This window comes from Coptis chinensis, chromosome 3 (genome assembly GCF_015680905.1).
Source record: "Coptis chinensis isolate HL-2020 chromosome 3, ASM1568090v1, whole genome shotgun sequence".
Classification (NCBI taxonomy): domain Eukaryota; kingdom Viridiplantae; phylum Streptophyta; class Magnoliopsida; order Ranunculales; family Ranunculaceae; genus Coptis; species Coptis chinensis.
Genome location: NC_141458.1, coordinates 61,706,858 through 61,731,848, shown reverse-complemented (window position 1 = coordinate 61,731,848; position 24,991 = coordinate 61,706,858). Strand labels below are relative to the sequence as shown.

Below are 24,991 nucleotides of genomic sequence, written 5' to 3'. Positions count from 1 at the left end.
GTAGTAGTCCCATATTAATCACTACCCTGAGAAGCTTCCACACGGAACTATCCACGTCTGTGTTGTACTATGTCGTATTCTATTTCTAGCCTATATGCTGTTCAGCTGTTGAATATTAAATCTTGATAAGTATGTGTTTTTTTAGAGGCCGCGGATCTTCTCCACCCGGGTGTAAAAGATCACATTTTACACCTTACAAAAGTAAATTGACACCTGTCCACATATTTCACATCCAAAACAAAGGGAAGTAACGGTGTTAGATTAAAAACAAACAAACAAACAACGCTACAAATCACTAAAAATAAGGAAAGATGTTGCCAAATATCCAAAACAAGATTCGAGCTCTTCTTTGAGATTGCTGAGAACAAAGAAGACTATAACAAGTTCTATGAAGCTTTCAAAAGAACCTAAAACTTGGTATCCATGAGGACTCCCAAAATAGAACCAAGCTTGTTGAATTGCTCAGGTATCACTCAACCAAGAGTGGTAACGAGCTGACTAGTTTGAATGATTATTATCACTCCTTTACATGCCTAGCTTGTTACAGACAAAGTGAATGCAGTAATAGATCAACACTATTAGTCAGCACTTTGGTGAAGACAAAGTGAATTGAATGAGTAATAGATCAGCACTATTAGTCATCAGTACTTTGGTGAAGCCCATGGGTGTTATCAGTCATGCCTTACACTCAAGCTGCAAATAACACTCAATGAGACATGCATAAAATCATCCCTGTTGTGGGATATATGCAAGGCAAAAGTTTCTGTCAAGCAAGCTAGTTTAGCCTATTTTCGCTTCAAATCCATGTAAAACCAAGTAATTTAAGGAAAACAATGTTCTTAATTTCATTGCTGAAGCTAGGCCTTACAAAGTTACAATGTACTAAGTTGTAAAATTTATGTGTCATTTGAACCTTCTTCTACAATTATTTTTATCTAAAATTTGTGATGAGTAGTGAGAAAAAAATGAATGTATCAAATCTGGAAGCATTTTTTGTGGAGATTACCACACCTTCTTTTCTTTTTGTTTCTCCATTTTCCTTTGAAGTAGAGAGAGAGAGAGGGCGAGAATGTGGAGATAAAGTGATAAACCAAACCACGCACAGAATCTCTCTATTTTGTAGCCGTTTTTTATTCTTTGTAAGGTGTAAAATATGATCTTTTCCACCCGGGCGGAGAAGATCTGGTCTCGTTTTTTTATATGTTTATTTACTTTTTTAATGCTTTTGGAGAGTTGGAAACTCCTGGAAAAAACATGTTTTTTCGCATATAAACACGTTCATTGCAGAAACAAGGGCGAGCTGAGAGAACTCAGCTCCCCGCAGCTTGATTTTGGATTTCTAGTTCCTCCTCTTACCAGTAAAGTGGATAATATCTCACTTCTTTTGTTTTTCTCAATTCTCTGCTCGGTTTTCAAACACAAGTGAAAACTGAAAATCCGAAGTTTTTTTTAAAGAACTCAAAAGCATATAGAACATAAAGGATCTCTGTTGAATCTCTCAAAATATCCCTGTTTTTAGGTAAAAAGACATTTTTTGGATCCAACCTACCCCAAGGGCTTACACTTATAGTACTGCAAAGAGATAACTATCAACGAAGAGAAGTCTATCAAAGGAAGAGGCGTCCACTAATGGCCTCAGTTATAGGATTCAAAGATACACAAAGCCTAAACAAAGGTTCGCATGTCATTGAGAATAAATTTAATAAATCCTATTCCATGAACAGAGTACTTGTCCAACTGATCCTAAAGAGAATCCTTCTTACTGAAGAACTCGCATCAGGATTTGATTATTAAGACAGAAACTTCTATTCTTCACAATGACTGCATTCATTGCCTCAATCTCAGAAGGAAACTGCACAAGCGCCATCCTAACTGGGTCTGGAAATGATTGCCTGCACAAAATTACCAAACATAGGTATGTACCTGATTTCCAAAATGACTTCAAGGTATTAATTATATAACAACGAATTTACCTGAGAAAAATATGAAGGCTTGATGAATTGAAGTCGCAACCACACAAGAAGCGCTCAATATCCTCTGGCAATGCATTGCGAGGAAGTCCCTGCAACAACACCTGATAAAGACAAAACAAGTGATCTGGAAATTAGGTTTATGGAATGTTGGCAAAAATCACAAACGCAATAGGCAATATTAAATATTTATTTCTATATCACACAGTTTTTCTGCATATACGATGCACCACTACCAGCTATCATTGTAGATGTACAATTCTAGCATTTACTTGCAGCACCAAGGAAAATAACAGATCCAGGACGAACCCAAACAACATTACATAACAGCGACAGTGAAAAACATAAGAGTAGGAACTTTCGTCAACATCCACAGAAGAACTACTACGTTAAAGCAAAAATAACTCCACAAATGAACCTGGCACTGTCAACTTGAGGTGGCACATAGCAAGGTAACATTCATTAGCCTCATCTCCTCCTTTAATTGTATGTAGAATGATGTCCCCAACAAACTCATGCAGCCTTGCACCATTTCTGACTGCAACAATCCACATCATTCCGGCCTGCACCGTCTCTTTTGAGTTCTTTGAGGGAAAACCTATTAACAGCCTCAAATCTTAGTCAAACTTTTTTTTGGGATTGGTCATACGCAAAGGCTTACTTCTGCAGCATTCACTTATAAAGCTAGTTTTCCTTCAAATGTGGCATCGTCCCAGATTATTCAACGAATTAACTAAATCCCAAAGCTCTCTCCTTCCAGTGGATCAAAACAATTATACTCGGCATAAAGAAACGTCATACGTGGCAAGATGAATGCAAACAAAAGGTCAAACAATGAAAGCATGGTATTGACCAACCTGTGCTTTCTCCAGTGCAGAACAAGTCTTTGTTTAACTTTTCTTGCTAATATAGATTGCTGATGTCACAAAACGAAACATTTCACTAAATTGTAACTAACTAGAATTGGTGACAGCTTAGTGAAGTATTAAAATCTTGTAACCTTGCAATTACTAGAAGTCTAAACAGATAAAATTAAAATTCTTCCGACATTTTGACACAAATGTTGGTCAAGAGTGTCAGACAGAGCTAACGAGAAGCCTGCAAAAGGATCTCACCTCTACTTTGCACATTTTATACTCTAGTAGTCAATTTGTAAGCATCTCTCACACACAGTATTTCTCTTTCTACACCATATTCTGCGAACTTTACAAGATATTAGAAATACAATAAAAGTATAAAACAAAAAATCGTGAGATATATAATCCAAAATCGGATTCTGCAGTTCTACAGTACCAAAAAAATTTGAACGTCCACCCTCCACAATAGAATACCAAAGAGTGTTTAACAGTATTACAGAATAAAATCAAATCAAATGACAAAGGAGTGGTGATTTGCTACCGAAGAAGGCCTACTGTTCTTGAAATACATACAACCAAGACTTAAGTGCATGCACAAATCTCTGGCTAGCCTTCATCAGAACATAACTATGACCACCCAAGCAGGTAGGAACCACCTCCTCTGAGGCAAGATAACCCATAAAACCGAATGAACATCCATCTTTTAGTATTTACATATCCCCACATGGAAGCGATTCAAGCTTCCCAGGTCCAGACCCGGCAAAACCCTTCTTTCAAGTCTACCCCTAAGGCCATCTGTTCTTCATTTCCATTTGATGATCCTCACCAGCTTTCCCAGCAGCTAGCTAGCAACCTCAGAGGGTTAGTATGCCCCACTAGAAGCTATTTCACACCCTTCACCAGGAAGAAAATACTTAGTTCAACATCTAGCAGCGACTGAGAAAGCATATACTACTCTTCATCCCTCTACTCAATACTGAGACCAAAGAAAAACAAACATGGAGTTTAGCTGATGGATTTCTCTTTGCCACCATCCTTTGGATAATCTATTCATCTTCTTCCTTCTGGTCAAAATGGGTAGTTTCATCCATCTTGATCTCCAAGAGGCCAAAACAGTCAGTCCATACATAGATTTTTCTTTTAAACCAGGTACTTCTTTCCATAAAAGCAATCCAAGCATTGGCATGCCAATCCACTCCCCAAAACAACAGTCCAACACACACCCCACCCTCCCCTCACAATTCCTCCATCTGGACGTAAATCTATCAATACGATTCAGCAATGGATTATTTGATCCTGCAAACCAAGTAAAAGGGCCGTGTCCCATCAACATATCCACAGTGTTATTACAATTTAGACATTAACAGAGCCTCCCATATCTCTATCAACTTCCAAATTGCCACTTCTTTCCCATTTGTACTGTTGTAAATTATCATATTCACCAATGCACTAGATCCTCATACCAGTCTAACATCTTCCACCTCCTGAAATTGATCCTCACATACGTAATCAGCCTGCCCGTAGATGTTGAAGGTTAAACATCAGTGTTGCCCCTCATTAACGACATTTAACTGTACGAGAAAAAGTTGATTGTACTTCATTCACCTACACAAATCCTTTATGCCAAATTTTGACTTAAATAGGAAAGAGGAAAAATCACAAATAGAACCTTATGCGTTAATGCTATTAAATGTGACTTGAAATGCAACCTTTAATTACCAATCTAAAATTCTACATTAAAAATACAAAACAAATGTCTTCAGGTGAGTAAAGAATATATCTGCTTTGTAATGAATGTATCTGCTTTCTAACGAGATGCCTTTCCTCGCTACAAAAGACCATGGAAATATATCCCAAATAGCTATTATACAGTAAAGTAAAAACACACTGAAACTCTGTAGATAGTACATGCTACATACCTATACAATGGGTCCTACCCTACCCCTGATTCTCCAACAATAAAACATGACAACTGAACACTTGACTTAGACTGATAATCTAAGTAAACAATAAAATGATTGATCTACACGAAACACAATCCCCCCCCCACCCCCCTCCCCGCAAATTTTAAGAGAGGTGTCCAGTGGCCTACTGGTCAAGACTTGGGAAGTTGGCCCAAGGTCTTAGGTTCGATTCCCACCTTCACGGGGAAAAGGGTATTAGGGAATAAAATAAAATTTATAACTAAAGAAAAACAAAAAAACAACAAAAAAATGTGTAAATCATGATTTTACAGAAAATATTATGGTATCTATGTCCTATGAGTTTCTAGTTTTTCCCCAACAGTGTCCTACTTATTAAATATGATTATGCTTCATAGATGTATGTGTTGTAACTCCAAAGGAAAGTATATATTTAACATATAATGATTAATACTATTAATCAAAACTAAGCAATCTCTTTTATTTCCCCACAGAACTCTTGAAGGCTCATCCAGACAACAGCAACAAAATTGATGCATGGAAAAACAGAGTACACAGTAATAAATAAAAATACTTCTAATCAGAAGAATAAGCTCAAATAGCTAAAATAGTATTGGTAACACACAAGAGAATCCAAGTCAAATGGAAGACATATCACTATCATTGGAAATCATCTACACGACTCTCCTATTTATAGCTTACCACTATGCCATTATCCAAAAGGCACGGCAAATTTTACGGAAAACATATTGTGAAATGGAATGTTCTATGCCATCCCATTAAGGATGATATCTTCAAATGATAAATGATATGTTAATGGGAATAAATCCAAATTATGAACAAACCCTTGTTTGGAAATGACCTTTGGAATATAGGGAAGAAGTTAATAATATTCGGCGTAAGGTGATAATACTCAAGTACCACTTGGAACCATGTTTTCCAGATTGGAAAGATCGACATAGTAATGTTTGTAATCACTGAGGGGAAGGAAAACTCATAAGCTTTGGAATGACATTTGGTTTAGCAACAACCATTCACGCATCTCAAATAGATATTTCTAAAATTTCTAGAAACACGAGGGTTTTTGCTGATGAGTTTGTGAGACATGGTGAGTTAGTTAGTTTGAATCATCTTTTTGATGCGAAATCTTAAAACTGGTTGGAAGTGTAAAATAGATTTCACATAGTAATTCACAATTGGACATTAGGGGGAGACAGTAGGAAATTTTTCCTTGAGAACCACTTCTTTCAGCAAAATTTATTTTATTACGATTAACGATTTGTTAAAACAAGATAGAAAAGACCAAGTTAGAAGGAACTATATACCATACAATAAGCACTTCCTCTTAAACCATACCAACTGTAGACTGGTAGATCGTCCTTATCTACAACAATCACATGGTACTAGCACAGCCCTATTTAATTAATTCTTCTTGGGGATTCTTTTCAGGATCACATCTCTCCATACGGATTCCTTGATATTCGCTCCAGATTGACCATACATTCTGTCTGCCTTAATATCATCATATGTTTCACTGTCTTCATCTAATTGTCCATCAGATCTCACTTTGTGAACCACATGTTCTACACTATTAAATCTCAGTACTCCTGGCTAGACAAGAGTCGTTCTCATAGCAAGCTGGACAGTTATTTGAACCAGTTAGCATCTCACCATAGCACGTGGATAACTTCTATTTCCTATTGCATTGGCATTTCACTACAGCTTGTGGAGAAGGGCGACGGTACTCCCAATGAAGTTTAACACTGTAATGGAGGTGGTTGAACAGATTAAAAGGGTCCTTTTTCTACCAGCAATACGGTTCCCACAACTATCATGAATTTCTTGAATTTGACTTTACAATCTAGTAACTTTATCCTAGTTAACACAGTCCACATAGAGATAGCCATTCTCCTAGTTAACATAGTGCATGTACACAACTTAGTTAACACAATGCACGTCAGATTGAAAACACTGAACAAATTAGATTTCTACTACTTACAGTTTTCCCATCATAGTACTCAACAGAATCCCACAATCTGCGATCCGCCTGTAAATTCAATAAAAAAAAGGTTACTCATAACAATCACAATTATCATTTTTTTTTTAAAACATAACCTCGTACAAGACAGAAAATCATCATACCAATTCCAACCGGCACAACCGCCCCTTCCTACTATTAGCCTTTATAGCATTATCAAACGCAGACCGATTACAAAACTGCAACGCCCTGTATAAAAAAAACACAATATAAAAAACAAATACACAAATAAATAAAGAAAGAATAAAAAATAAATACATACATTCCCTCCGGTTTAAAATTAGGAGCATAAGAAACTCTAATATCGTGAGGCGAAAGATGAGATCCTTCCAGTAAATGAATAACATCATTCTTCGTTGTATATTTACCAATTTGGAAGAGTTTGGCATACACAAAACCTCCTTCTAAAACAAACAATAAAATAAAACGTTAAACACCAATAAAACCCTAGCTTAGAATTACTAAATAATTAATATACCTGCATTGGGATTGAGGGACTGAAGAAATGGGTCCACCGAGTTTTCAGTAGGCGGCTGTTGTGTGCAGAAATGATTGTGGAGAAGGAATGATGGAAATGGGTTTGGCTTTTTGGGATGAGGATTTGATTTTGTTAGGATGTTTTTCAGCAGTCCGCTCATCATTCTTCTTCTTCTTCTTCTTGTTTTTGTTTTGGACTAGATTCTTTTTTTTCAGTGCAGGACTAGAAGTCTAGAACTGTACGTCGATATATATCGGAAAATCAAAGTCCCGATATGGATTCGATGGGCTGGGCTTCTTTAGTGGGCTTACATCTTTTAATACTTTAGCTTATTTGTCAAAGAAAAACAGAGTAAGTTATAAAGAATTAATTAGTCAATTGGATATTCGGGAGCCAAAAACCTGTTAAGTTAATTTGAAAATTTATATTATACTATATTAGATTAGTTATTAGATTTTTAATTTTGATGAACGTCATTTCGTTTTCAGCAATTCATAGAATAATTAATTGGGAACATACATATCAATATGCATGGATCATACCCTTCGTCCCCCTTCCAGTTCCTATAGCAATAGGGAAATTTTTTTCCAGTATCAATGACCAGTACCAATGAATTCCTCGGAAACCCCCGCCCACATCACCATTCAATATTTCTTAGCCCACTATTGACCAAACCACCTGGGCACTAGGTCCAATGTGAGTATGATCACTTAGCCATGCTTCATAATTGGAAAACCGGGCACCGTGGAAATACATGCCACTTAGCCAAAGAAATATAATGGAGAGTTGACCGAAATGGGCACTTTCTTTATTCTATAGATACAGATACAAATTTTATCCGTTTTACACACTAGCTAACAGTCCGCCCCGGGCTACATCATATGCACACTAGGAGCGTAGATAATTGTAACCATATACATATAAAATAGCAGCAATGGAGTGCCAATCCTCGGGCTTTATTTGTAAAGTTTCTATTCCTTGGTAATCGAAGCCCAAAGATCTATGAACTAGCCTACGCTTGACTAGCCAAGCAGACAAACGACCCTGCATCTTTTTGATCTCCCCCAGATTGAAATTTGTATAAATAAATTAAGTCGAAATGCTTCATAACCCTATTGATTGACCAAACCGGGAAAAAAGAAGTTACCCTTTTTTTTTATACGTTCCTAGTTGATCGAGAAATTGCAATAGAAAAGATAATATTTGCTACTATGAGATATGAGATATGAATATTATATTATATTAATTGCTCATTCAAATTTCTTGTAATGTGAAAACTCCACTCTCCATAAAAAGAAAAAACCCATCCATGAAAATCATCGTAATCGGTTTTGGTTTTGGTTCGGGTACCCATCGGTTTTTTACTATTCAGTTCAAATGGTTTCGGTTCTTGAAGACCCACTTTTAATGGGTCTAACATTTTAAGACCCATAACTGCTATAAACGATTCCGATTTCGGTTCAATTTCTTGTAATTGGGTACCCATGCACACCCCTAAGTTCAATGCAGTTGTATAATTTTTCCGATTTACCGTTAATTATTCTTTATGGTTCTAATTTTCCGTTAACTATTATTTGAGGTTAGTTAGTTCAATGCATTTGCATCTAGTTTTCGATTTTCCATTAATTATTTTTTCAGGTTAGTTCGATGCAGTTACATCTAGTTTCCGATTGCATTTGTATCTGGTTTCCGATTTCCTTTTAATCATTTTTCAATGCAGTTGCATCCAGTTTTTTATTTTCTGTTAATTATTCTCTGAGGTTAGCTCAATGCAAATGCGCCCCGTTTTCAATTTCTCGTCCATTAATATTTGGGGTTAGTTCAATGCATTTGCATCCCATTCCCGATTTTTTGTCAATTATTTTTTGTGGTTAGTTCAATGCATTTGCGTCCAATTTCCGATTTTCTATTAATTACTTTTTGAGGTTAGCTCAATGTATTTACATTCAGTTTCTGATTTCTCGTTAATTATCCTTTAAAGTTTGTTCAATGCAGTTGCATCCAATTTACGATTTCCCATTAATCATTCTTTGAGATCAATTCAGCGAAATTGCATCCATTCAGTTTTTGAATTCCCGTTAATTATTCTATGAGGTATCCATTTTTCGTTAATTATTCTTTGAAGTTAATTTATCAATGCAGTTGCATCCAGTTTCTGATTTTCCGTTAATTATCTAAGATAGTGTGTAATACCAACTTCTAATGATCATTTTGTAGTGTCTTTACAAACATGGCACCAAAAAAAAATTTATAAATGATTCACTGTATGGGATCAACAAAGATACTCTAATTTCTGATTTAAATTACTAATACTACATTCCCATCTAGTGATAATATGCATCAAAGGCATAGGATTCATGTGCAACTACATTGTCAGGTACGTATCATGGCTGCATGGTTCCCCTGCTTTAATGCCGAAAGCCCGCACGCCCAATCTAATGGTGCATGCAGCATGTTGGGGAGTTGGGGTTAGAACCATCCTTGGCAATGCAAAACATTTGGTTTGTAGTGTCATTCACATTCATTCGCCAATAGTTACCCAGATCCACTACATTGGAAATGAAAGCATCGACTACTCACTTTTGTGATCCATACTATATTGTTACTGCCACATACAACTATATCCCCAAAGATAATGATATTGAGCAAAATAATCCGTTTTGTTAAACATCAAGTATCCTATTACTTAACTGTTCCAGTAAAAGTAAGATATTTGTCAAATTATTGGGCCAATCTCTGTTTTTTTCCGCTATCAATTATTGGGTCAATCTCAACCTTTATATAGTTGAAAATCAAAGCACATAATATTTACAATGAATCAACATGAAAAACCTCAAATATTTAATTATTAGAAATAAGCTCTCATTCAATGTTAGAAACCCTCTTAAATAAAGGATATGATAGTTTCTACACCAAATTAAGGTGGGGAACGTTGAAAATGTTTTGCTATATTAGCTTCATATCTAGCAGAACGTGAATGACATAATATTAGGACAAAAGTAACTTATACTTGATAAACTTCTACGTCAGTTAAAAATGGGATTATACTTGTTGCATGTAATATTTTTGCCTTCGTCACAACTGCCCTTCCATTTTTCAGTGGAGGACCAAAGCCTTCATCGTTTAAACTCTCTACTTCTGGCCAGATTCCGGTGTCCATGACGCCCACTATGACGTTGCTCTCGTAGCCACTCTTTCCCCATTATGTACTCGAACCCCATGAAATCTGATGATCTTGTCGTGTGAAGACTTATTGTTCTACTCAGAAAGACGGATACAATCCCTCAATGCCTAAAGATGCAAATGTGTCAAAGATATCACTTGAATAATATAGCATGCAAGATGCTATGCTTTAATTATTAAAATCGAATTTAAGTACTATACTAATTGTCAAGCTTTTTCCTCTCTCTATCAGTGAGTTTGGCTGCAAATCCATTGAAACTTCTTTTGTAGCTATGAACCAAGGAATCTGAGAGCGAACTGGAAACCCAAACAAAAACTATAGAAAAAATAATCACAGGTGATTAATCAGGATACAAAAAAGTAGAGAAATCGCCAAGTAATGTGAAGAATTAATTAACTAATACACTGTAGTGGCAGGATGTATCAACGGAATAAGAATAGTGAGTTAAATTTTGAATCGGTAACCGAAGTCCGCGATCCACCGATCGGCCGACAAAGATGGGGTGTGATACGGAAACCCTACACATGGAGCTAAGAGGACCACGAGATGGAGAGCGGTGGAGGGCCATGATGGATGGAAAGAAAGGTATAAAAAGGGTAATAGTGGGTGAGAGAGAGAAGGGGAGGGATTCATTAACCTAAGGGTGAGAGACCAGAAGAGAGGGTGGTGAGTGAGAAATTTGAAGGAGGGAATAGTGTGTAAGGGTCGGGAAATAGGCTCATAAGAGAAAAGGTTGTAACATTTTAGCGCCGTCGTGGGGATAGTAGAAATGGCACCAAAAAGGCCGGGTAGGCCACGAAAGATAAGGGTCCCGAGCAGATCTTGGGAAGCGGAGGTAGAAGAAAGGGGAAGGGCGAGAGGAGGGAAAAGGAAGAGGAGGCGGCGGCTTATGCGGGGAAGAGATTGAAAGGCTGAGGGAGGAAAATGAGGAGCTGAGAAGAGAGAGAAGGAGAGGGTAGAGGAGGGACCGAGGAAGAAAGCGAGGGAAAAACAGAGAATGAAAAGGTGGAGGGCGAAGGGAACAAGGACCAACCTTGGTGGATAATCCGGTGATCGGGTTAACGGTGAACAAGTACAACAAATGATTAACGTGTGACCGGTGGCGAATCTTCATCAAACAAGGGGTCAAACAAAGCGGTACCAAGTGGTGGCGGGGCTGAACCGCGAACCCCACTTGCAGATGCGATATAGACTTCGGAGGTACCAAAACGCTTTAACCAGCCGAGATTTGAGAGATATGATGGAACGGGGGACCCGGCAGATCACATCCATCATTTTAGACAGCAGATGCCTCTTTGGCAAGAGGCGAGGTATGATGGTCTGCGGTGCATGATGTTCTCGGCCAGTCTTAAGAGTGGAGCTTCCGACTGGTACTACCGGTTGCCTTCGAAGAGCATAACCAATTTCCAGGAGTTAGAGCAGGTGTTTGTTGACCACTTTATACATAAGAAAAGGAGGGTTGTGGACATCGCTGCCCTATTTAACGTCAGACAAAGATCCGCAGAATCGGTCAGAGAGTACTTGTGTTGCTTTAAGGCAGAGACCCTAAAGGTAGAGAATCTGGATGAGAGGACGGCGGTAATAGCATTCGAAAGGGGGCTGCGACTTGGAACAGCAGTTCACCAGTCCGTGGCAAAGAACGAGATAGCAACACTGCACGAGTTATATCCGAGGGTAGATAAGTATATAAGATATGAAGACACCATGCAGAAGGAGTCGAAGAAAGGAGCCAAGACAGTATCGGCGGTAGAGAAAGGGGGTGAACGCAGAAAGACCGAGGGAAATAGCCGAGGCGGGGAGAGCTACCGCGGACAGTCCTCGAGGCCAGAAAGAGGAAGGGAGATAGCGCGGAGAGAGCAAAGGGAGCGGAAGCCATACCGCGAGGTGGAGCACGTCCCGTTGGTGAAACCATTGAGTGAGATACTACCCCTGATTAAGAATGTGCAGGGATATGAAGGGCCGCGAACCATTCCGGCGGAAATGCCCAACAAGCCATACTGTGAATATCACCAAGTGCGCAATCACGAAACCAATGATTGTTATGCCTTGAAATGGTTAGTCTAGAGACTAATAGAGAAGGGGATGCTGAGGGAATTCGTGGGGGAAAACCCAAATCGGGAGCCTGGGCCTGCCGCGGGGCGGATATTGGGGACCATAAATGTTATCTTCAGCGGGGAAGCGCTGAGTCACAATGCTCACCGGGATAAGGTTAGAAGGACGGCGAGTATCCAGCAGGTCAATGAGACCCATAGCGGGCAGAGATACAAGGCAGATTCAATGAGCGGGGAGGAGAAAATCACGTTCTCCAAAGCAGACCTTCGAGGTGTGGATACGCCACACGAGGATGCGTTGGTTATTACAGTGGCGATGGGCAATTATGTGGTCAAAAGGGTCCTGATAGACGGTGGTAGCGCCGTGGATCTGCTATTCAGAGGAGCTCTTGAGGAGATGGGGATCAACCCGAGGCAACTGAGGCCTCCGCGGACAAATTTATATGGATTCAATGGGAGTGTGAGAGAGCCTATGGGAGAACTTCTGCTGCCGGTAACAACGGGGCCCGTGACAGTATTCTCAAGGTTCATGGTGGTCGACTCCAATTCCTAATACAACGCAATCTTGGGAAGGAGATGGATACACGAGATGAGGGCGGTGCCGTCGACTTACTATCAAGTTATCCGATTCCCCACCCCAACGGGAACATATGAGGTCCGCGGAGATTAGGTGGCATCCAAAAACAGTCACCAGAATACAATCAAGAGGATGGCCCGCGGACCAGAAGAGGAGTCGACGAGCTCTAGGAAGAGGCCGTCATAGCAATTACAGTGCGGGGCCGTGGAGGAGGGAGGGGAGGTCGAGGAGGATCCCAAGACTTTAGATGAGATAGAGATAGTAAACTTGGGAGAGGGCGATGAGGAAAAGTTCACATCGATAGGGTCGAGTCTTACAGAAGAATGGAAGGATAAGTTGGTCCAATGCTTGATGAGGAACAGAGACGTCTTTGCGTGGGGGATAGAGGATGTCACTGGGTTAGATCCGGAGTTTGCGTGTCATCGCTTGCACATGAGGGAGGATGCGAAGCCAGTGAGACAGAAGATGAGAAGCATGAGGCCCAAATATGCAGAAGGAATCCGAGAAGAGGTGGCGAGGCTAAAGGGTGCGGGGATAATAAGGGAGGTGGAGTTCACAGACTGGTTGTCCAATGTGGTCGCGGTGCCGAAGAAAAATGGAAAGGTACGGATGTGCGTGGACTTCACGGACGTAAATTCAGAATGTCCGAAGGACAGTTATCCAATGCCGTGAGTGGATGAGTTGGTAGACAGGACGATGGGGTTTAGCTTCTTCTTGTTTATGGATGCATCTATGGGGTACAATCAGGTGGCAATGTATGGGCCTGATCAGGAAAAAACGGCCTTCATAGTAGAGGGGGGCACATACTGCTATACCAGAATGCCATTTGGATTGAAAAATGCGGGGGCCACCTTCCAGCGCTTGGGGGAGAAGATGTTTGAGGGCAAGATCCAAAAGGGCATTGAGGTATACATTGATGATATGGTGGAGAAAAGTATGTCCGAACAGGAGCACTTGGAAGGGTTGGAGGAGACATTTCCGGATACTACTTAACGACAACTTGAAACTCAACCCCGAAGTGTATGCGTTTGGAGTCACCACGGGGAAATTTCTGGGGTATATTGTGACACAGCGAGGTATGGAGGCCAACCCAGAGCAAATAAGATCGTTGGTGGAGATGCCATCACCCAAGATGATGAAGGAGGTGCAACGATTGGTTTGGAAGGGTCGCGGCTCTCAACAAAGTTCATATCAAAATCATCCGACAAATGTAGGCGGTTGCATACGGACTATTGAGAAACACCACAGATTTGGATGGACGGCAGAGTGTGAAGCGAGCATTTCGAGTGGTCTTAAAAGGTATTTAGAAGGTATGCATTTGTTGTCGCTGCCCGAAGAGGGAAAAATTGTATTTATACCTGGGGGTCATAGAGTATGCAATCAGCTCGGTCCTCGTTCGAGTAGTGGATAAGATAGAAAGGCCAGTATACTTCCAGAGTAAGGCGTTGTTGGATGCGAAACCCGGATATCGGGTGGAGAAGTACGCCCTCGCCTTGATATTTTCAACTCTGAAGCTGAAGCCCTATTTTGAAGCCCACGCAGTGATCGTGGTCACGAACTTGCCTCTGAAGCAGGCTTTGAGAGCAGAGAAGTCGGGAAGAATGCTAAAATGGGCCATGATGCTAAGTTCGTATGACATCCAGTATCAGGTGAGAACAGCAGAGAAGGCCCAGGCAGTGGCGGAGTTCTTGGCAGAGTTTCCCGCAGAGGATCCTACATGGGGGGAGGAGATGGTTTTGGAACCAGAAAGGGAAGAGGAGCTGGATAGCTTGAACCCCTGGGACGAACGAAACGGTTGGAGAGTGTTTGCGGATGGGTCAGCGACGGATGCTGGCAGCGGAATTGGTGTAGTATTGGTCACGCCAAACAACAACAGGCTAGAGCTGACAATGAAATTGGGTTTCGCAGCATCCAACAACGAAGCGGAGTATGAGGCGGTAATCGCCGGCATGAGAATGGCAGAGGGCCTGGGGGTGAAGGAACTCGCTGTATACTCCGACTCCAATTTGGTAGTATGCCAGGCGAATGGAGGGTAAAGGCAAGGTGTCCCAGGATGGCGAGATATTTGGGAGTCTTGCGAAGCTGGGCGTCGAGGTTCACAAAAATCCGCTTTGTATATTTGAATCGAGGGGAGAATCGCCACGCAGACGCTCTGGCGTATGTAGCGGCAGCCATGCCGGGGTTCGAGGAAAGGACCCTCCAAGTAAAGAAGTGGGACAGGCCGAGTGTCGAGGAAGCATGGGGAGTGATGAACACCGCGGAGGGTGATGATGGATGGATGATGCCAATCAAGCGGTTTTTGACAGGGGGTGAGGGGATTTGCCCCAGAGAAAGACGAAAGCTGGAACAGATATCACGAAGATACATATTGGTGGGAGGGGAATTATATCGGAGGAATTTCAATGGACCTTTGTTAAGATGCTTGGGGCCGAAATGGGCTCAAGAGGTGCTCAGTGAGTTGCACGAAGGGGACTGTGGGAGCCACTCGGCAGGCAGGACAACGGTACACAGGTTGCTAACACAAGGCTACTTCTGGCCTCACATGAAAAGAGACGCCGTAGAATTCGCCAAAAAATGTGAGAAGTGCCAGAGGTTTTCTCAGTTGATATTGGCCCCAGCAGAGCCGCTGCACAGTGTGTCTAGCCCGTGGCCGTTCGCGATGTGGGCCCTTGACATAGTGGGACTGCTACCCATGGCTCGCGGTAAAAGGAGATTCTTATTGGCCGCGACGGACTATTTTACAAAGTGGATCGAAGCGGTGCCATTGCAGCAGGTAAAAGAGGTGCAAGTGATCAAGTTCTTGTGGGAAAACATCATATGCCGTTTCGGGGTGCCCTATACTATCATTGCGGATAATGGAACCCAGTTCACGGGATCAAGGGTTAAGAATTTTCTGCAAACATATCATATCAAACAGGGGTTCTCGGCCCCCTACAACCCCGAGGGGAACGGGCAAGCGGAGTCCTCTAACAAAACCATACTTAACAATCTCAAGAGGAAACTGGAGGGCAAGAAGGGGACCTGGGCCGACGAACTAAATCGGGTGCTTTGGGCATATCGGACAACACTGCGGACCTCGACCAAGGAGACCCCTTTTGCATTGGAGTATGGAGTAGAGGCCGTGATACCGACGGAAATGGTGGCAGCAACCACTAGGACCGCGGCTGTAAATGATGGATCAAACTGGGGCATCCTGGGAAGAGACATGAATCTAGCGGAAGAGAGGAGGGACACTGCGCGCGTCAAACTGAAAGAATATCAGCGCCGTCTGCAAAGGCAGTACAACAAGAAATTGAGAGTGAGGAAATTTATGGTGGGAGACAAGGTGCTTAGGCGAGTGACACCCAGCACCAAGAAGGCCAGCGAAGGGAAATTGGGTCCGACCTGGGAAGGGCCATACGTGGTGGTCGAGGTGGGGGGAACAGGCACTTACAGGTTACAAACTGTGGAGGGCACAGCTGTGGATAAGCCGTGGAATGTAAGGTTGCTGAAAAAATTTCACGAGTAGATATAATGGAAGAAATGGGGAATGGTGTGAGCTATCTGTACATATATAAAACCATAACACTTTTGAGTTAAATATTATTGCTTGAGTTTTCATTGCCCCTCAGAGTGAAGGGAAGGGAGGGGGTGAGCCCTCCAAGGACGAGAGGTCCAAATTTTAGTGAGGCACAACTAAGTGCCTCGCGAAGATGAGTTCCCCGCAGTGCCGGGGTGAGAGGAGTTGCCCCGGACCTATGTGGGATAAAGGCGAACGGAAGCAAAGAGGCTTCCACGCGCCGCAGGCAGAGTGCCTGCCAGAGTTAGAGAGAGTGGCGGAGGCCTGGTCTAGGCGTGGGGCAAGCAAATCAAACATTCCCAACCAATGGGGGCGAATACACTAATAGAGTCCTGTTATTGCTCATGCACGAGCAAGGGTATCAACAGAAACACTCCAGACAAACAAACATAACATAATATAAACATCCCAACAAGAGGGGGTGGAAAGACAGCAAACGGTAGCAAAAATAGTGTTACAAAGCAAAGATCAAAGGAAAGCCTAGCGGGGCAAAAACAAGCTAATTTCAAGCCGCAGTGCTTTCGCGGATCACGGACTCGGCGGCCTCGGCTATAATTTCATCCGCCGCCTCATCTATCGCCCCAGAGACCAGCTCAGCGACATCTTGTATGGCAGGAGGGGAGTCCGGGATGGGCACAGAGACCTCGGGTAGGGGAGCAGCGGCAGGGGCTTCGGGAAGGAGACGACCCTCTTTGGTGAGCCGGTCAAATTCCTCCTTGACCTTCTTGGCCACCCTCTTTTCGGCCTGGGCCCGAAAGCTGTCCCGGAGCTCGTCCATATCGGCTTCGTGTTGATTCAGGAGAGCCTATACCTCCTCTTGATGCTTCTGGGAGAGGGCGCCCGAGGGCGTGTTTCACTTGGAGGGTCTCGCTGATTACTCAGCGGTCGTTAACCTTGTCCATGTAAGCAAGGTGGGCGGCTTTCGCGAACTTTAAGCTCATCCCGGCCCCGAGCTTGTCCATGTCCGCTGCAGACTTATCCTTTTCCGGCGGGCGACCTCCTTGTCAGGTTCATCGATCCGCGCCGGCACCAAGAGGCCGCGGATCATGAAGGAGATATCCAAACTCATCCGTGGAAGAGAAACGAGAAGTTAGAATACTCGAGGAGAAAGGGAAGGGAGATACTTGAGTGAAAAGAGAGGTTTACCTTCTCCCGGCCATTAAGAACGAACTAAGTCCGTGAAACTTAAAGGTGCCACCCTCAACAGATGCCATATCTTTGGGGAGATGAGACCCAAAGAATAGGGGAGGAAGCCACAGCTGGGTTTTCAAAGCGCGAGAGTCGTTGATGGTGAGATGGCGGTTCGCGGGTTTGAAAGCGGGCAGAATGGAGGAACGGACCGCGGCCCCCTTCGGTCCGGCGCCGCCCTCTTTCCCCGCACTACCACCCGAGGAGGAAGCGGTAAGTGGGAGAGGCGTTTGTAGCTGGGGGACCCTCTTCAGGAGCCAAGGGCCGTGAACGTTGGAGAGGGGGGGAGAGAGGATGAGCAAGCGGCAAGGGGGGGGCAGTAATGGGGACGACATCCTCGTCCGAGTCGCTGTCGAAAAGTTTGCGTTTGTTGGCACCCATGTCTGAGTCTTGAGAGGCGGTGGAAGGGGAATGAGAGGATGAGTATTGGTCTTCCCAGGTGGTCAGGGATCGGTAAGGAGTAGGGGCCGTGGAGGAGAAGCGGTTCTACGAGCGGACTTGGGGACGGAGTGGGGGTTTTCGTGGTATGGCGTTTTTCCCTTAGTGGGTGGATTGTCACGTGGTTTTCTTTCTTTGGGAGGAGGAGGACGGAAAAATGGGGCAGTATTTTCCTATGGATTTCAATTCAGGATCGGACAATAGGGAGTGGCGGTGGCGTGGTCAATCCTTAAGTATCACGGCCCGAAAGGTGTCCTGTGTCGCGAATTTTCTGGAAGGTGGTGGAGGAAATGTGGTCGTAAGGTCGCGACTTGGAGTCGGGGCGCCAACCTGAAAAAGAGAGCCATCAAGTCAGTTGAGAAAACAAAAGATATACATCAAGGGGTGAAGATAAAGAGAGAGACTCACCACTAGGAAGAAAAGCCAAGTGGTTAAGATTCAGTTCGGATGGAAGATCTGCGGAGAGGAAGTTGCCTGAGATATAAATAGGGTAGTGGTGCCACAGTTTGTCGGAGGAAGTGATACGAAGAATAAAGTGGTGCTTTCTAGGACGGACACAGAAGGAGTGATATCCGACACCGACCTCCTTGGTGCTCTTTTTAATGAAGAAGTGAGCGGTCATATCGCGAACCGTTATCTTGGGTACTTCAGAACGGTTGTAGTGGTTCGCGGCATACATGACCCTCCAGAAGTTGCCGATGCCTTGGCAAGGGGGGATGTTAAAGTGATTGCACACCTCGACATCGAGACGGGTGAGGGGCAAACGCAGGCTGGCAACAATTTGTCCTACCGTGGCCACAAGGCACCCCGACCTGTAGGGAACTAGATGGGGGAAGTGAGTTAGGTCAGGCACATGTTCTAGGATGACGTCAGCGGGTATCCCATAAGCCGCTTTAACAGCCTCAAGATTAGGTCTACGGCCGCGCGGTGGAGGCGGCGGGAGGGTAAAAGCTTGTCCAGAGGTTGAAGGGGCCTCGGTCTGGTCGGGGAGAGGGGGAAGCAACGGCTGGGGACGGGAAGAGGAAGAGGTGGCGGATCTCGCTGCCGACATCGTGGTCGGAGTGGAAGACAATCAGTCACAACAAGGCGGAGAAGGAAGGGAAAATGAACAGACTCTAACGCCAAGAACCAAGGAGAAATGCGCAATATATCAATTAAAGGGAGCTAGAGAGAAGAGAAAACCAACCTGAGGTAAGAGGAAAGTAGCCGGAGTAAGAATTTCCACAGAGGAAACCGGAGAAGACGACCGTGAGAGCAATCGGTGCTGGAAAACAAGAAGAAAGGTAGAAGGAGAGGTTGAGAGGAACTGAAAGGCAAGAGAAAAGCTAAGTGAGAGAGGAAAAATCGAGCGAGCTTTTTATATGAGGAAGGGGTAAAAAGGTAATTTGAGGGGAGCTAAAATCGAGAGGACACCAAAAGGAACCAGCCCATGAAGGACGCGTGGATGCACAAGAAACGAGGGGGCGTCAGCTGCAGTCACATGGAAACTCGTGAATCCAGCGGTGAAAGGAAGACGGAAGGCTACGGTTGAAAAGGTGAATGTGGAGAACTCTCGATTCCCCGACTAACATACTATCGCGGACTCGAGAGGGGGCATCTGTAGTGGCAGGATGTATCAACGGAATAGGAATAGTAAGTTGGGCCGAATCAGCGTAACTCCGAAGTCTGCGATCCACCAGATTGAGCTGCCAGCATGGGGTCGCGGTACGGAAACCCTACACATGGAGCTAAGAGGACCGCGAGATGGAGAGACAGGTGGAGGGCCATGATGGATGGAAAGAAAGGTATAAAGGGTAATAGTGGGTGAGAGAGAAGGGGAGGCAGATTCATTAACCTAAGGTGAGAGAGACCGAAGAGAGGGTGGTGAGTGAGAAAGCTGAAGGAGGGAATAGTGTGTAAGGGTCAGGAAATAGGCTCATAAGAGAAAAGGTTGTAACATACGCAATAATTGTACCTGTTCTCAAGAACTTGTTCTAGAATGGTCTGGTGGTGTGCTAGAGATGAATATGCGCTCTTAGTGAGAGTTCCCATATACACAATGTAAACCTTCATGAAAACAAAATTAAAATTTTCACCATACATTCATACTTGATCTATCTTATAGTCTTCTTGTAAACATTTAAACATCCATGATAGAGAATAGTCCATTCTTTTTCTTTTTTTTTGGTAAGGCTGGCTTAGGGACTGAAAAATCCATACCATTTCACATAAAAGAAAAGAAGGGACAGACAAAAGATGTGTTTGAAAAAAGCAAAAACCAAATGGCGTATTAGGGAGAAGTGGAGGACAGAGCAAAGTGTTACCTTGCGATCATCAACAAAGGCAGAACAATAGACGATGCTTAAGAAGGAGATTAGAATAAAATAGTGAGTACTTAATCAATTACATCATACTAAATACATTAAGCTAAAAATGCTGGTGAGATTACCCACCAAACTGAAGCCATTGAATGTATTGCTGCCTGTTGCAAATGGGGAGGGGGAATTGAATCAGGGTATTCAAGGCAGAAGCGAAAGAAGTTGGATAAATTCTGTCATTGAACTGCTAACTTGTCGGCACACCCATCTGCCTCTCTATACCACCACTGTAATGTTAACTATCTTGATTAACTACAAATCTTTTCAATATCCATAAATAGTGGTTGAAATGACGAATGTACCTTTTGAATTTCTCAGTAGCAAAGCAAGCATTATCGATGATAACTATGAGAAGCAAAGCGGTCTATTGTAGACACAACTCCAGCCATGCATTGCCATAGGAAAACTCTCCACTCATAAGGCAAGTTGACCTTCCAAATTCTTGAGTTCTCTTTAGCAACGTTCTTTCTAAGAGCCTAATAATAATTGGTATCCAAGTTTCGGACTAATGAGGGCCATCACACAAACAAACATAAAGAGAAAATCCACTTGAATTGTTTTTCGACTAATCTGTGTTTCAGACTATTCAGTTTAATATCAATTTTTTCTTCCTCCGATAACAGAGCATAAGACCATCAATCAACATGGAAAAGCAATCGTACTTATAACTCATTTTTTAGGAATACAATATTCTATGCTATCTAGAAGTAAACTTACTGGTTATGGTATTAACTTCTGCCTTTCTGTAACAACTTTGCACTTGTCTTCTCTTAGCCTCGTAACTATCTTTCATCCTGCAAATGCAATCCACATTTCTCAATGACTTTCACATACAAAACTGTTGAGTGAGTTATATTATTGCAACATGCACCAACAGGGACCAATACTCTGCAACACTGTGCAACGTAGCATATATAGAGATAAAATATGGAGGTGGTTTGCCTAGGGAAAGGTAGGCTTATCAGAAATAATTCGCAGATGGAAAATACCTTAGAGTAACCACTTTCAACAATCAATCAGAACAGAAAAAGGCTTTTAAGATAGTGTCGTGATTCATATAGGTGATATGCTTAATATAATGCACATATTGGTTGAGATGGTGTCTCATATGCAGTGTATACTGATAACAATCCCCATTGTAACTGCAAATGTTGAGGATGAGAAGGACACAGAGTCCAGCAACATAAGCTGGAATAAATCTACTTTGTTCTTTGAAATAGAATTTCATATTGTGCCTCTCCAACCAATTCAAGCCACCCATTAATAAGTTTACTTGGAAATGAGATGTAACTGCAAATGACTGACAAACCTTATTTAGCTTCGTCTCCACTTTTCTTAGCTTAATTTTTAACTCCTCAATATCCCCGACCAGCTTGGATTCCCCCTTAGCCTTAGCTACTCTCCCATCATCCACAATTTTAGTTATGTTCAACTCTTTGACATCCTGTTTCAACTCCTGCACATCCTTGAGTACTTTCATGTTCATGGCAACCTACCAAAAGGAAAAAACCAACTTCTATATAACGATTTCCTATAAGAGATATAAGTACTCTAATATAATATACATTACAAAATGAAAAGATCACGAGATATTAGTCATACTGGAGAATGGGATCAACTGAGGAGAACGACTCTCAGTTTGATCTCATCAATTTGATGTGTCTTTCATTATCTTTCGTGAACTGTTAAAAAAAATGTGAAAACAATAAGAGCAATGAAACAAACCAAAACCTGAGAACTTTTCATATTCACCAATCTACTGGTGATTTCCTCCTCTTTCATCCCAGAGAAGACTCTGATACTAATCAAAAGTCCTTAGTCCTTACGAACCCCTCCTACTGAACATGCATCCAATCTATTGTATTACTCAAACAAAGTGAAACCAAAGAAAAGAAAATAATAAGTATATAATACTGAAACACTAAAGGAAAGATAAAGGAATAAAAGTCATATAAGAATTGATGAAACAAACCTGAGAATTGCGAGAGCGAAGATTGAATGGTTTTTTCTGGTTTTACCACATCAAAGGACTTGGCTGTAGATAATTGAAAGCAAAACAGAGTTTCAAAATAACGTATTTAAAACAAACTCAGCAAGACATTCTAACAATCACTTAAGATGTAGTAACATACTCAAGCGCTCTTCTACTCAGCTAAAGATCCTTCCGGGATACATAGAACCATAAGATAGATCAAGTCGAACAAAAAACCTTTTCTACAAACAAAAAATACTAATAAAGTAAAGTCTAGGTATGTTATTTAATTTCTTCTAAACATGCTACTTTTCAAACCCAGTGTTGAATAGCTTATTGATGTGGTAACCACACTGAAAAGCATATTGATGTGTCTATATTGATTTGAATGTGCCAATCAAAATTTTCAAGTATGTCGATAGTGCATGTCAATAGTTCATTAAACAAATTGTGAAATCTGGACAACATACTAAAAAAATATGTATATTGTGGTTTTCCTTGGTTTTACTTTAGCCAATCTGCTCCAAAACTTAAAGTGTCTAAAATGATAGTTTAATCCAAAAACATTTTAAACTATCAAGAACTATAACTCTTCTCAAACTATCTGAGTGAAGATAAACCTGTAAGCATTGATTTTGTAGTAAGTCAAAGTTAATAATTTTGCATAGTACTTAATCAAAAAGATATTTGTTAACCTGATAGGGCGTACATATTCGAAGAATTGAGCGTAGAATTTGATATTCAGTAATTCTTCAAGATAGGGCCAATGGTATTCATTTAACATTGACCATCTTTATTCAAAGTATGTGATTCTAACGAAATATACACATTTAGAAAAAACTGGAAGAAGAAGAAGAGAAATACCTTATTAATTGGATAATTTTAAATCAATGATTGTGGCTTGTGCAGAAATCCCAAAAAGATGGAGGTACCCGTTCATAATCGCTTATCATCGTGAGATTGAAGCCCTACAATTGCATAAAAGATCATATTCAAACAATTCATATATCTAAGACCAAATCAGAAAGTTTGATAATGACACCTCAAATTTGTAAATTTACTATAAATAAGGTTCATATAATTTACTTGTATGACGTGTTCATATCAAGTGTGCATGAATCCCGATGTTTTAGCCAACATTCACATAAAATATAATATTTCAATCAATTTATAAAATAGGCATTTGGATAGAATGTTCCACTTGATCTAGTATATTGGTCGTGGCTACTGGTATAGTTTTATTACCATTGTCAAGCTTTGTATAACTCTAAAAGAATATCAAAGAAACTAAGATTGTAACCATTGTGGCGAATATATCTCTTTTCTTGAAGAAAGCATAATCTAAATTGTATCCAATGACTTTTAGGGGGTATGGTGAGAGCAATTTAATACAATTTGATTCTAGAAAGTTTCACCATCTATAAGTTTTTCGAAGACACAAACACAGGAAGAAGCTCTGTATACGATCTGATATCTTAACCTATCACTACAAAGTGAAAACATAAGCTTAGAGTGGCACCATCATCATCATTTGAAATTGATGCTTATGAAAAAAAATGCTTAGTTGTTGAACTGCCTAGAACCGCATTGGTGCCTTCATCTTGATGGAGAAACGTCATTGGAGGAAGTTATGTTGTTGGTATTAATGATAAAGCAGTCCATGGGTATTGACCAAATAAGAAAAAGGGAAAAAGAGAATTGATAAAGATTAAAGTTTTAGTTGTGAAAACCCATGTTTGGGTTTTCTATGTGAACTTTCTAATTTGGGAGAGAGTTCGGGAAAGAGGTATCTACGCCTAATTTTTTTCCATTTTGGAGCAAACTTAACATAAGAAAAGAGTAGAATTAACACCTGATTCATTACAACACTATATTAGAAAAGAATTCTTGTACTGTATAACCCTATAGGTTCATTGTATGCTTTCATATTCTCCACTGTGCTAAAGTCGAATTTTAAACCTTAGCATGTACATGAATCACTTTTCATCTGAGCAATCAAGTTTGCAGAATCTCGATCACCTATGCGACATAAGATTATGTAACCATGGAGATCGAGTCTAATATTTTAACCTCTTAGATGGATCTTGGTCAATGATAGGGTCCACAGGTAATTGTGTCTCAGTCTTTTGCTGTTTTTCAAAGATGTTCTCTGCTTCAGACGTTGAAGGCACATAACCTTTTGGGAATGGTGGTGGAGGAGGGGCTGGTCCAAGCTGTGTTAATATAATATATTACACAAACCACAATTATTCTAATCTTAATATTTAGCTAGCAGAATTATGATAACTACAACATTGATTATTGATTTACAACTAGAGCAAAGTTTAGATAACAGGTAAGAAAATCAACTTACCTTACGTTGTAATGATGCAAGAATGTGGTCTACTCGACCTTAGGTTC

At 41.5% G+C, this 24,991-nt stretch overlaps 3 protein-coding genes across 4 annotated transcripts; 2 read left to right on the top strand and 1 right to left on the bottom strand.

Moving 5' to 3' along the window:
* Positions 1-1,471: 1,471 nt before the first annotated feature.
* On the bottom strand, positions 1,472-7,494 carry LOC147510302 (uncharacterized). 2 transcript variants are annotated; one of them, XM_086602310.1, is made up of 6 exons: positions 7,266-7,494; positions 7,050-7,188; positions 6,892-6,976; positions 6,749-6,796; positions 1,974-2,074; positions 1,472-1,892 (listed from the first exon to the last, which is right to left on the bottom strand). In XM_086602310.1, the coding sequence occupies exons 1-6, from the start codon at positions 7,426-7,428 to the stop codon at positions 1,760-1,762; spliced, it is 669 nt and encodes a 222-aa protein (XP_086458436.1). In that variant the 5' UTR covers positions 7,429-7,494; the 3' UTR covers positions 1,472-1,759. The 2 variants fall into 2 exon arrangements, with proteins under 2 accessions (XP_086458436.1, XP_086458435.1); XM_086602309.1 differs by having other exon boundaries at positions 7,050-7,191; positions 7,266-7,492.
* A 5,934-nt stretch (positions 7,495-13,428) lies between these two features.
* On the top strand, positions 13,429-13,749 carry LOC147510301 (uncharacterized). Its single transcript, XM_086598083.1, has one exon. It carries the CDS (start codon positions 13,429-13,431, stop codon positions 13,747-13,749), a length of 321 nt encoding a protein of 106 aa, XP_086454209.1.
* A 406-nt stretch (positions 13,750-14,155) lies between these two features.
* Positions 14,156-15,113, top strand: LOC147510300 (uncharacterized). Its single transcript, XM_086598082.1, has 2 exons — positions 14,156-14,376; positions 14,462-15,113. Exons 1-2 carry the CDS (start codon positions 14,156-14,158, stop codon positions 15,111-15,113), a joined length of 873 nt encoding a protein of 290 aa, XP_086454208.1.
* The last annotated feature ends 9,878 nt before the right edge of the window (positions 15,114-24,991 follow it).

Bases quoted from the DNA above. Each gene is read 5' to 3' on its own strand.
- LOC147510302 (XM_086602309.1), bottom strand. From the start codon at position 7,428: ATGATGAGCGGACTGCTGAAAAACATCCTAACAAAATCAAATCCTCAT. The intron at 7,192-7,265 runs GTATATTAATTA...TGTTTGTTTTAG, and splicing joins GTCCCTCAATCCCAATGCAG to AAGGAGGTTTTGTGTATGCC. The intron at 6,797-6,891 runs GTATGATGATTT...TTGAATTTACAG, and splicing joins GGTTGTGCCGGTTGGAATTG to GCGGATCGCAGATTGTGGGA.
- LOC147510301 (XM_086598083.1), top strand. From the start codon at position 13,429: ATGAGGAACAGAGACGTCTTTGCGTGGGGGATAGAGGATGTCACTGGG.
- LOC147510300 (XM_086598082.1), top strand. From the start codon at position 14,156: ATGGAGGCCAACCCAGAGCAAATAAGATCGTTGGTGGAGATGCCATCA. The intron at 14,377-14,461 runs GTATTTAGAAGG...GTATGCAATCAG, and splicing joins ATTTCGAGTGGTCTTAAAAG to CTCGGTCCTCGTTCGAGTAG.